The sequence below is a fragment of the Pongo pygmaeus genome, chromosome 5 (assembly GCF_028885625.2).
Source record: "Pongo pygmaeus isolate AG05252 chromosome 5, NHGRI_mPonPyg2-v2.0_pri, whole genome shotgun sequence".
In the NCBI taxonomy this organism is placed as follows: Eukaryota; Metazoa; Chordata; class Mammalia; order Primates; family Hominidae; genus Pongo; species Pongo pygmaeus.
In genome coordinates this window covers 156,000,307-156,012,550 of record NC_072378.2, presented here as the reverse complement: position 1 = coordinate 156,012,550, position 12,244 = coordinate 156,000,307, and the positions used below count along the sequence as shown (strand labels likewise).

General features: G+C 39.5%; 1 protein-coding gene across 2 annotated transcripts in view; it reads left to right on the top strand.

Moving 5' to 3' along the window:
* The first annotated feature begins 2,842 nt into the window (after nucleotides 1–2,842).
* NOX3 (NADPH oxidase 3) overlaps nucleotides 2,843–12,244 on the top strand; it is a 60,475-nt gene continuing 51,073 nt past the window's right edge. The window contains exons 1-4 of one of the 2 annotated variants that reach the window (XM_054491677.2): nucleotides 2,843–2,929; nucleotides 3,584–3,679; nucleotides 3,792–3,902; nucleotides 5,231–5,315. In XM_054491677.2, the coding sequence (XP_054347652.2) occupies nucleotides 2,882–2,929; nucleotides 3,584–3,679; nucleotides 3,792–3,902; nucleotides 5,231–5,315 (340 nt within the window). In that variant the 5' untranslated portion in view covers nucleotides 2,843–2,881. The remainder of the gene's footprint in view (nucleotides 2,930–3,583; nucleotides 3,680–3,791; nucleotides 3,903–5,230; nucleotides 5,316–12,244) is intronic. The other variant, XM_054491678.2, reaches the window with a different exon arrangement.

Genomic DNA, 12,244 nt, shown 5'->3' with positions numbered 1-12,244 from the left:
AGCCCAGCTAATTTTGTGTGTGTGTATTTTTAGTAAAGACGGGGTTTCACCATGTTAGCCAGGATGTTCTCAATCTCCTGACCTCGTGATCTGCCCACTTCGACCTCCCAAAGTGCTGGGATTACAGGTGTGAGCCACCGCGCCCGGCCAACCATACACTATTATTCAGCAATATAAGTCTCTCCTTTGTAACATTGTGTAAAGAACACAGAAGGCAAGAACATTTCAACTCTTCCTCACACTCATTGAATCTAAAATAGAAGAGATAGTATAAAATTCTAGATGTATTCTCTCTGAATTAATTTTTATAACCCAACTGAATAAGACCTCTAAGATATGTAAATCCTAAACACTTCAGAAATAACAAATCATTTTATCATGGAAGATTATTGGCTTAAAGAAATGAATAGAAAGACTTTACATCTTTATATTGCTCACGGTTAAAGAAGCTACTAAAGATATCTTACTAACTGCACTCTAATCTCAGGTCAATGCTTCCAAAAATGCCTATGCTTTCATATATTTCTACAGTGAAAAAATCCCTAAAAAATGATGTCTTTCCAAGAAGTAAATTTACTATATTTTTTATGGGCCAATCCAAGACTTCTCCAAAAGAAGCATCGTCTTGTTTATGTGTGAGTGTGTTTATGAGTGTGTGTATGTATTAGGCAGATTAGGAGTGAAGGGGGAATGGGAATGACCCTACAAGTTAGGTGTTATTAGTCCCATTAAACTAATGTGGAAAATGAGAATCAAAAGAGGTAACACATCAGAGCTTGGCGACAAGTAGAAAACTCACCTGTTTGTCAAAATACTTAACCAGGATGAATGAGGAGGCAGAAGGATCAAGGGGAGAACACGGGGCAGAGCCTTCTTTGTGGCTTTCACGGGAAGAAGGGGCAAGTTTGTATAATCAGGGGAGGAGGTTTAAGATTGGATAGTTTGAATAGATTCCGCAGGCCCTGGGCTACAGGTGTGGTTGGTCCCTCATTGTCCAGTACCTGGCTCTGAGGTGATCAAGGGCAGGGGAAAGGTTGACTCTATGTATGAGAGTTTAATGAAAGAGAGGGTTAGGGGTTTGGACTATGTTTGGTTTGCATATCAAAGACATGCTCCCAAACCAGTTGTTTGCTATCACTAGGAATGAGCTAACCCTAACTTAAGCAGTTTCTCCCCAAGACTGCAATGCACCCCAAAATGCAGAAAATAAAGAACATTAATACAATAGAATAACATGTATTTTTCTGTAATTCATTGGCATTATGTAGAAATAGTGTAGTTAATCACACATAGCAACATTTATTTGTAATTAAATTCCTATAAGTTAAATGTCCTATTTACAGCACTGCAATTTATATCTGTATATTCAGTATGCTTTGGTGCACAGGTCCATATATTAATATTTCATAAAAGAGACAGTATAAGGTAATGGTTAGAAATGAAGATGTTAAAATCAAAGAGAACTGAATTCAAATCCCAACCACCTACCTACTGCAAGTTACTTCATTTAAGCTTGTTTCCACATTTCTGTAACGGGGCTCATAATAATATCAACCTGATAGAGTCCATGTATGATTTAACTGATAATACTTGAAAAGTCCTTAACCTAATAGTACCTGGGTAAATAAAGATAAATGAATATTCACAATTCTTACTCGTACCAGGTTTTTAACGGGAGAGATTTAATTTTCCAAAATTGATTCTCCTCCTATTTTCATCTTGTCTAAAAAATTTAAAGGAAATATTTGGGCCAAAACCAGCCAGAAAATTGCTTCAATTGGGACGATTTTGCCTAGCAGAGTAGAATTATGGTCACTATATTGAACAACTATGACTTACACAAAATCAGAGACAGACGAGGCTCCCGTGCAGCCACTCCTGGGGTGACTGGAGTATGAAAGGATATTTGCACTTGCCGCGTGGGTGCACCAAGCGTGATTAATGACACGTATTACGTCAGTCCTACAAAAAAGTTCATTTTTGATAGTCACACTTTTAGATTTATATGAGAGTTTTCTATCTGATGTTTTTTAGAATCTCTTTTCACCATCTTCTTAAAGACGGTTTAATTCATATTCATTTAGCCCACACTCTTTGTCTTCTGTAGAGAGCTTTTTTGAAAGAGGGGAAAAGGAATTAAAGAAGTGGAAAAATGGCTGGTCGTGGTGGCTCATGCCTGTAATCCCAGCACTTTGGGAGGTCAAGGCAGGTGGATCACCTGAGATCAGGAGTTCGACACCAGCCTGGCCAACATGGCAAAACCCCGTCACTACTAAAAATACAAAAATTAGCCGGGCGTGATGGTGCACGCCTGTAATCCCAACTACCCAGGAGGCTGAGGCAGGAGAATCCCTTAAACCCAGGGGACAGAGGTTGCAGCGAGCCCAGATCGTACCACTTCACTCCAGCCTGGGTGAAACAGCAAGATTCTGTCTCAAAAAAAAAAAAAAAAAAAAGTGGAAAAAATAACAAATAGAGAAAGAGCTTTGCTATATGCAGCCTTCAGCACTTAGGTTATTTCTCAAATTTACATAAAGACGTATTATCATCTTGACTGCAATCATGTAGAAAATGAACGGGTATAAAGTACATGAGGACAATTTAATAAAACCAGCTTTCTTTTCTTATAAAATCTCTGACGAAAGGAATCATTAGACAGAGAGTTGCCTTGTATTTACCCAGGTCATGAGGCATGTCATCGTGGTGATGTGCCCTTGGCAAGAAGTCCTTAATTAGAAATTCCTCGAGAGCTGCTCCCTGTAGGTGCTTCCTATGACAAAAAGACAAAATAATTTACTAGGGAAGCCCTTACTAAGGACCCAACATCCAGACACAGGTGAGGGAAAAGAAATTTGCTGACAGCTGAAGAGCAACAAGTATCATGATGGGGTGCTGGATTTTGAATGAGGGTCTCTCCACCATATTAGTAGTAAGTATCATTTTTGTTATTCAATTTTAAATATATAGATTGAATAGTCTTTGATTTTTAGGAAAACTTGTATAGGAATGCTAAATAGCTTGAAGTATTACTCTAGTTAAAAGACTAAAACTTGTTAGAAAACATTCAGAAGATATACTTAATTTCCCCTTATAGAATCATGCAAAGTTGTTTTCCGATTGAGCTCATTTTTAATTATTTTTAAAGTCAAGTAGTTTGTTTCTGCATAATGTATGAGTGTTTCTCTAAATCAAATGAAGTCTTTGAATTAGACTATGAAATTGGAATTTTTCTAGAGAACTCTCGGAGTTGTTTTTAAAGATTTCCTCCTTCTTGACATCATTGTCAAGCAACATTGATTAAGAAGGTTTTGTAGTTTCATTAAATCACTTCAAGTTGACTCATATGTGTTTAAAATCTTTTTAATAAAGGTAATAATGTATTACCATTATAATCCTATTAAAAACTCATCTATGAGAAATAAATATGTGGAGTAATTCTGATTAATATTGAGAAAAAGTGGAGTAATTCTGATTAATATTGAGAAGCTCTTCATTCCACTTTAAAAGAAGAACACCAAGCGATTCTGAATAGAGAAAAAGCTTGAAGGTAGTATTCATTGGTTCTCTTTCCTTTCTACTCTAGCTCTTATGGCTGGGAATAAATTTTTATCTGTTTATTGACACGTTCTACTGGTATGAAGAGGAGGAGTCTTTCCATTACACACGAGTTATTTTGGGTGTAAGTATAGTTTATGATTAAACATTATTTTTTCAGAAAACAAAATGCATTTTATTTTCCCTGGATCCTTGTTTTCCCTGAATCTCTTTTTTATGTCTTTACATGTGGACAGTCAACACTGGCTTGGGCACGAGCATCTGCACTGTGCCTGAATTTTAACTGCATGCTAATTCTAATACCTATCAGTCGAAACCTTATTTCATTCATAAGAGGAACAAGTATTGTAAGTACTAAAATATTTGAAATAATCTCAACTCTTATGACTCCCCCATATAAGTGCCATGGAAAACAAAAAATGTACTTTATTATGAAATTCTCAGTAATTCTGTTTAAACTTGGGTTTCTCTGTTAGAAATAACAGAAAGGCTAAGACAGAAAAACAGTAATCAGTACATCTATCTGATTTGGCTTTGGCTGTTGCCATTGATTTCCTACATGACACTCAACTCATTGCTCAACAGTTTCCTGATATATTTGCCCCATGAAGATGGAAGCATTATAATAGCTGGAACCATCATTGTTTCTGATTGAAAGAAGATAAATAAGCTTTTGAGACAAACACCACCAGGAAACATCTCTCTGGGTTCTCACCCACAAAAGCATAATCACAGTACATAGATTTTATTATGTAGATTTTAACCTCTACCAAACATAATGGGATATTTCTCAATTATATTGATTTAACTGTGTTAGGAACTTACCTGTGCTTCCTGTCAAACAAAATAGCATGCAGAGAATGAGACCTTCAAAAACTTTTACCAGGTAAAATACTGTATTATGCAGGCATCCCTCATTTTATTGCACTTCCCTTATTGTACTTCTCAGATACTATGGTTTTTACAAATTGAAGACTTCCGGCAACCCTGTGTGGAGCCAGTATACTAGAGCCATTTTTTCCAATACCCTGTGCTCACTTTGTGTCTCTGTGTCAGCATTTTTTAGCAATAAAGTATTTTTTAATTAAAGCATGTACTTTTTTTTAGACATAATGCTATTGCACACTTAATAGACTACAGGATGGTATATATATAACTTTTATATGCACTGGGAAATCAAAACTTTTGTGTGACTTGCTTTATTGCAATATTTGCTTTATTGCAGTGGTCTGAAATCAAACCCACAATATCTCCGAGGTATGCCTGTATAATCATCATCATGATTTTATGAATATTTATATATAAATGCATATTTGCCTTGGTATATATAGGAATAATTTGCGGACTACCTAAAACACATGAATGAGGATGATGGCTATCATCTTAAACTTTTAAACAAAGAAGCTGAGTGAGGCATGTATTTTGGCAGGCTTATTTAAGAGTTTGGAATTATAACCAGAGAACTAATAAGTCAATCATTTTTGAGTTCAGAGTTCAGCAAAGCAACTAATAACCTTTTGATTTGCCTGTTTGACTAATGGCCATTAACTTTTGTGTCACATAGCCCCACTTTAAGCAGTTTAGAGGCAAAGCCTGATTCCTACTCTCTTAACTTTCATGACATTGTTTTCATTGTAATTTTTCCATAAATCAGGCATTTTTTTTGTTACTCTAGTGCTGCAGGGGACCGTGGAGGAGGCAATTAGACAAAAACCTCAAATTTCACAAACTGGTCGCCTATGGGATAGCTGTTAATGCAAGTAAGTACTTATTAATTGCTCAATGGATTTTACAATATCTGATGCCTAACTTCATAGTTTTGTTTTAACTCTGCCTTCCCCAAGTCTCACCCTCAGGTAAAAGAAAACTTTGCCCTTTATCTGACCCTGTAAACCTTATATAAATGGGTTTTTACATTTTCAATTTATACTTACCTATGAGTTTTCCCCTACCAAGGCCTCAGTTGGTCAAAGAAAAGTTGGTGAAACTTCATTTGTGAATAGTTAAGCTTGTTAATAATACAATAATAAATACTTACTTGAAAAAGGAACACTTTGTTAGTCAATATAATTCACTTTGGAAATAAAATTGACCTCTGTTCAAAATCTTATTCACAGTCATAGGAAAATGACTGTCAAACAGTATCGTGGGCAATAAAAAAGAAGAAAGAAAAGAAAGATCATGTGAGCAAAGTTCTGAATCGTATTGAGGTAACAGACATAAAAGGGTCTTGAAAAGACATGAAGCTTTATCGGCATATAAAGTGTTATTGCTATTATTATATTTCTAATTCAAGAGGAAGGCACTAGAAATTAGCATCCAAGGCCAAGGTTAAACTCTGATGAGGAAGAAAGGAGGAGGAGCAGTCATCAACCAGCTTGTGGTTTTGCTGGAAAACAAAGACATTGAAATAAAAGGCTATCTGAGCGATAAAGAGTTATGATTCAGGACTGTTTCTCTCAAACTAATTTAACTATAAAATGTTTTCCTCATTTGTTTTTATCCTCTCATGCATTAAAAAAAAAAAATCAGAGTAAAAGGAACACTCAAAACAAATGTGAATTTAATTAAGCAACAAGACATGACAGACGGTGCCCGAGTGCCAATTAACACAACTTTGGGTGTGCAGTGAGACATGAGGGGAAGATGCTCCCCCTGATTGTCTTCAACACTGGATTAAACCAACCCGAGAACTGCTTTGTAAAAGGTCTTTGTGGTTTGTTAGGAAATAAGAGTAAAAAGACATCATGTCCTAGAGAAAACCAGCTCAGGGATAAAGGGGAAAAAATAAGGCTGGTTCATCTTTGTATTCCAAGGCCCACAATAGTGCTAAGTATGCGTAGGCACCAATAACCTTTCATGAATGAGCGAACGCACGAAGGAATAAAGACTCAGGGAAACAGATTTTGGCTCAGGAATGGAAATCTTTTCCGGACCTTGAAAATTATCTATAATTAGAATGAATTTCCCCTAAGAATACTGAATTCCCCATCATGGGTGATGTCCAAACAGAGACCAGATCGCTCCTTGATAGGCTCATCACAGAAGCAATTCAAGGAATCTCCAGGCTTCCTTTAAAACCTCAAATAGCTTGATTTCTGCATAACCCAGTAAAATGGCAAGAATATTATCACAATACAATAGCTTTAAGACAGACTTGAACTCTAAGAGAAAGTTTTAAAGATATTACAGAGAGAAGGGGGGAAAACAGCCAGCATCAAAATACATCAGAAAAGAGGCTGGGCATGGTGGTTCACGCCTATAATCCCAGCACTTTGGGAGGCTGAGGCAGGTGAATTTCTTGAGCTCAGAAGTTCGAGACCAGCCTGGGCAACATGATGAAAGCCCGTCTCTACCAAAAATACAAAAAAAATTAGCTGGGCGTGGTGGTGCATGCCTATGGTCCCAGCTACTTGGGAGGCATTGGTGGGAGGATCGCTTGAGCCCAGGAGGTGAAGGTTGCAGGGAGCTAAAATTGTGCCACTGCACTCCAGCCTGGGCAACACAGTGAGACCCCATCTCAAAAAGAAAAAAAAAAATACAACAGAAAAGAAAGCAAAGAATAAGAAAAATGTGTGTTATGAAATAGCTTTCTCCTTAAACTTTTGGGCATGTACATTTCTTTATATGTAATCGTGTATCAATAATACCAATACATTAGAAACGTATAATGAATATCCCCCGTGTTAAAGATACCCTGAAAGCAGCTACAACTTTCTGAAACTAGTGTGGTCAGGGCTGTTTTAGGATGGAGTATAATTTAGTATAAGCAACAGTTGACTAAAATCAGGTAACCAAATTATTTTATACCCCTGCTACTGATTGGTAGTATGATATCTGATAAGTTCCTCATGCTCTTTCTTCTGTGGAGTTAAAAGAATATTAATACAGGCCGGGCGTGGTGGCTCATGCCTGTAATCCCAGCACTTTGGGAGGCCAGGGCGGGTGGATCACCTGAGGTCAGGAGTTGGAGACCAGCCTGACCAACATGATGAAACCCCGTCTCTACTAAAAATGCAAAAATTAGCCAGGTATGGTGGTTCACTCACGCCTGTAATCCCAACTACTTGGGAGGCTGAGGAAGGAGAATCGTCTGAACCTGGGAAGTGGAGGTTGCAGTGAGCCGAGAATGCCCCATTGTACTCCAGCCTAGGCAATCAGAGCAAAACTCTGTCTCAAAAAAAAAAAAACAATTTTCAATGAGATGTACAGATTATTGTCAGGACCAGAGTTAGTTGGAAATTTGCAGAATACAGGGTTATTCACTTGCTGCTATTGCAAATAAAATCAAATCCAAAGGCCTTAGCCTGACCAAGGGCTCCAGTGACCTTGCATGTGCCCCCTGCCTGTGCCCCCGCCACAGTCTTATCTCCTGCCACATCCCCCTGGCTTTTCCCCTTGGGCACACCCAGCTTCTAGGAGTTCCTAAGCATTCTGTGCCTTTGCTCCAGGGATCCTCTTTGCCTGAAATGCTCTGTCCTCCTCGTGGCGCTAAATGGGTGAGACATGGCCACGCCCAGGACTCATATCCTGGACCACCTCCCCCAACGCAGCCACTTCACTGAGGGGTCTAAGGTCATACTTTCTACCACAGAGTGAAATTCATTCCCCAGAAGCTGATCACCTCCAGGGCTGAGCCTGTGCCTTACGCATCTTGGCTGCCCTGGTTTCTGGCACACAAGAGGTCCTCAACAAATTTGGTGAAAACTGAGGATGAGTAAGAGCCAGCCAGCAGGCAAGAGAGGTTGAAGGAATCACTGGGAATGGTACAGGACACATATGCATGAGTTGTTCAGGGAGTCATGAGCAGTCTGGGGTGGACTGAACAGAGTGTGGGGAGGGAAAAGATTCAAACGATGCCGATTGTCCAAGATAATACATTCACATTCTGCTGCAACCAGAGAAAGCAGGGTGCTCTTTCTCCCTCTTTCCCTCACACATCCCTGGAGAGAATCAAGTGTTCTCTCCGGCCCCCTTCCTCCTGAACCCCACTGCTTTGCCAGGCTCCCAGATATCTCCTGGGGCTCCCCCAGCAGGGTCAGAACTGCAACCCAGAGCAAAGTACCCCTCGTCCCACTCCTGCATGGCAATCAGCAGAGCTGCAGTGTTTCCACTCCCGGCAAACGCAGGAGGCTGGGGAGAAAGCTCTCCGCTTCTCCCAAACCCTGACAAAGCAATTATTACATTTCACATGAACGAAGAAATGCGTCTGGCAACTGCGCTTTTAGGAGGAAAAAAAATGCTAAGCCTTGGTTTCATGGAAACACCTCTGCTTTTCACATTTTGTTCTTATGGTAGATTCACTTGGGAGCAGCTGAAAATGTCCCTGCGCTTATTTTATTAGCATCGCCCATTATGCTGCATTTCAAATAGCTGGCTGGCTTAATAGAGGTGTGTAACCTTGGAAAAAGTGCGACCACATCGAAGTTTGCTTGCCAACCTCTAATTTCTCATCCGTTCCCCTATAAGCTGAACTGCAGACTTTAATTGGTCAAATCATTAAAGGATGTAATTAGAGACTGATGGAAGAAGGTGAGGGAGGAGGAGGGAAGAGGCAAAACAATGGTATCTGTAATCAAGGACATCACGGAAAATGCAGTGACAGAAACTCTTCTTTTGGCTTCCTGCCTTCCTGCTTGTCTGCCTATGATAAGAGCTGCCGGAGCATTCTTCAACCACTAATAAATCATTTTCAGGGACCTATAACCCCACGGGTATAAAAATCATAGTTTCACAGCCTCTTCGTTCTTATTAATGCAGATCTTTCTGGAGTCCCTGGTCCACAGCAGACCTTGAAGACCCTTCCAATTGAAAAGTAGTACCTTGAGCTCCAGCTTCCATCAAGGGGTGTCTAAATAGTGACCCAGGCAGCAATCCCTGGCAGAGTCGGCAGCTTGTTTCTGCCAGGTTCCAGGAGTGAACAATTAGCTGAGTGCAGCTCCTGATGAGTTGCAAAATTAGTCTACAAACATCAATAAACATAACAAGGGCAGGATGAGAGGACAGAGCACAGAATAAGGATGCCCAGAAAATAAAGATTTGGAGACCCAGGCTTGAGAATAGCCCTAAACGCACAAACTCTTCAGTCCTGACCCCTCAAGGATTGCTCCTAACCAGTTCCCCCTGAGGCTCTGGGAGCTTCAGGGAAGCTCCATCCCCGGTCCTGCCTGACAGGATTTCATGTGATTTACAAATGCGTGGCACACACAGGGTGCCAGAGTCAACGAATCCTTCTACAGAAATCAGACCACAGGTTTAAAAGTTTGCAGCCAAATTCTGGCTGCAGAAGCATAGCCAGAATCTGTCCCTGGGTCCTTGTTTCTGAAGGCTGCTTAATTAGGAGGTGACTGACTCCAAAATGACTGTTATCACTGACAGGCAGGCAGAAAGACAGCAAGGACAGACCACACTTCCAAGATTCCCCCCAGTTATCTTCACTTTGATCTCCTGAAAACTAAAATGAAAGAAGGAAGGTAAAATAACTTTTTCAGGGCAACTGGCTCTAATAGTAGCCTTTATGATTTGTTTTTTTTGTTCACTCTTCAATGGAAAGCTCTTTATTTGAACTCAGAAGTTCACATACCAATTAAATGCGCATGTGTAGTGTTTCCAAAATTGCTGCTGTCTTAAAAGTACTTCGGGGAGAACACAAAATTGTAGAAAGATCCAGCTATAGCACCTTTTAGCCTGGCACAATTGAGTGGGTTATGGAAATGTGTGTCTTGCGGTCCTCCAAGGGCACAGAAGTGCGTATTATAGAAAGTCCACAGAGGCCCAGGAAGAGCTCCCCCGCATAGCTAATGGCGTTGGATTTACCGCAAGACTGAAGACACCCATTTAAGCCAGAGTTGGCTTTGGAAACATGAAAACATGAGCTTCGTGTTTGCATTACTTCCATATTGGTCTACAAATCCCTTTTAGATGATAAATATGTTCCCAGTTAACTTCAGAGAAAGACACAGGAGCCACACAGCTGGAAGGGGGCTTAGATAACCTTGTTTAGTACAATCTACCCATTTCACAGATGGGAAAAAAGGGGCCTGAAAGAAGTTAAGTGACTGAGAAGTATCCTCTTCAGTATTCTTTCTGTTACATACTAATATCAAATCTAATAACATGAAATGATATTGATGACTAAGAGAGAGAGAAATCAAACCATATCACTGTTTTATCCCATCTCTGCAGCCCTTGTTCCTGTAACATAAACAGCATGGCTACTTATATTTTTAAAAACCTAAAATGTAGAAGGGAAGGAATGGAAAATATAATGTCTAAAAAAGAACAAAAATAGTATCTCCCCTGGTGTCTATCAAGTCACAACAATTCTGAATTTAGCGGTTGGTATATCTTTAGCTCCAAGCCAAGATTGCTGTAAAATTAGGATCAGATCTAAGAGGAAAATAAAATGTTTAGACAAACAAAATTGGTATAAGCAGTTTTCTCTCTGAGAATGCCTGAGATAAATAAAATATTCCACTTTGTATGTTCTACCTTGTGAAAGAAAACAAAATGGAGGTAGTGAGAGCAAGGGAACATGTTAGACATGAACTTTAAAGTGTGTGACAAATACTGGAGAGAATAGATTTTACACATTCCCTCAGAAGCTGCCTCTTGAAAACCATCTGGGGCTTTCTCGTACTCCTTCATTACTTTCTTCAGCTCTGTTATGGGAGACCTGACAATAAGAATAAATAAATAGTTGAATATCTTTGTTCATTCAAGCAACATACTTAAATTTAATTTAACAGTGTCAAATTCTCATGTGGAAATCAATCTAACAGAAAACAAATTGCGATCAACAACTCATTACAGGGGAGAAGAACGTTATAAAATATAAGGCCAGACGTGGTGGCTCACGCCTGTAATCCCAGCACTTTGGGAGGCCAAGGAGGGCAGATTGCCTGAGCTCAGGAGTTTGAGACCAGCCTGGGCAGCATGATGAAACCCCATCTCTACTAAAAATTAGCTGCGCATGGTGGCATGTGCCTGTAATCCCAGCTACTCAGAGGCTGAGGCAGGAGAATTGCTTGAACCCGAGAGGCAGAGTTTGCAGTTAGCTGAGATCGTGCCATTGCACTCTGGCCTGGGTGACAGAGTAAGACTCTGTCTCAAAAAAAAAAAAAGTATAAAATATAAAAAACTTATCCTGCAAAAAAAAATTATAAAATATAAAAAACTTATCCTGCAAAAAAAAAGTTATAAAATATAAAAACTTATCCTGCCTTCTCTTTCTGACTATCACACATGGATTATGCAATGGTAAACACATCAGTAAACTTGGTCCGAAGCTCAGTTTCTATTTCTGTAAATTGGGAACAGCTTCACTCCCTGTCTGGAGTGCCCTAGTCTATGGAGAGAGAATTAAAGAAAGCTAGGAGGAGAGGAATAAGGGTCAAGGGGCAGAATATAAAAGGAGCATTCACACCAACCTACAATGAGGACTCCAAATGTTGTGATCAGCCAGAAGCCTTAGAAATGGTTGGACTCTAGATTAAAGACACCAGGTAAACCATTCAGAGTTTTATCTAAGCCCATAGAAAAAACTAGTTTTCAATTAAAAATCAGGTATGATAATTGCTCATTAGTCAAACGAAGCAATACAGCTTGATGGTCAAAAGATGGGGCACCGAGTCACGCAAACCACTAAACCACTTTCATCACAAATCAACAACAAATTCCTTAACTCTTT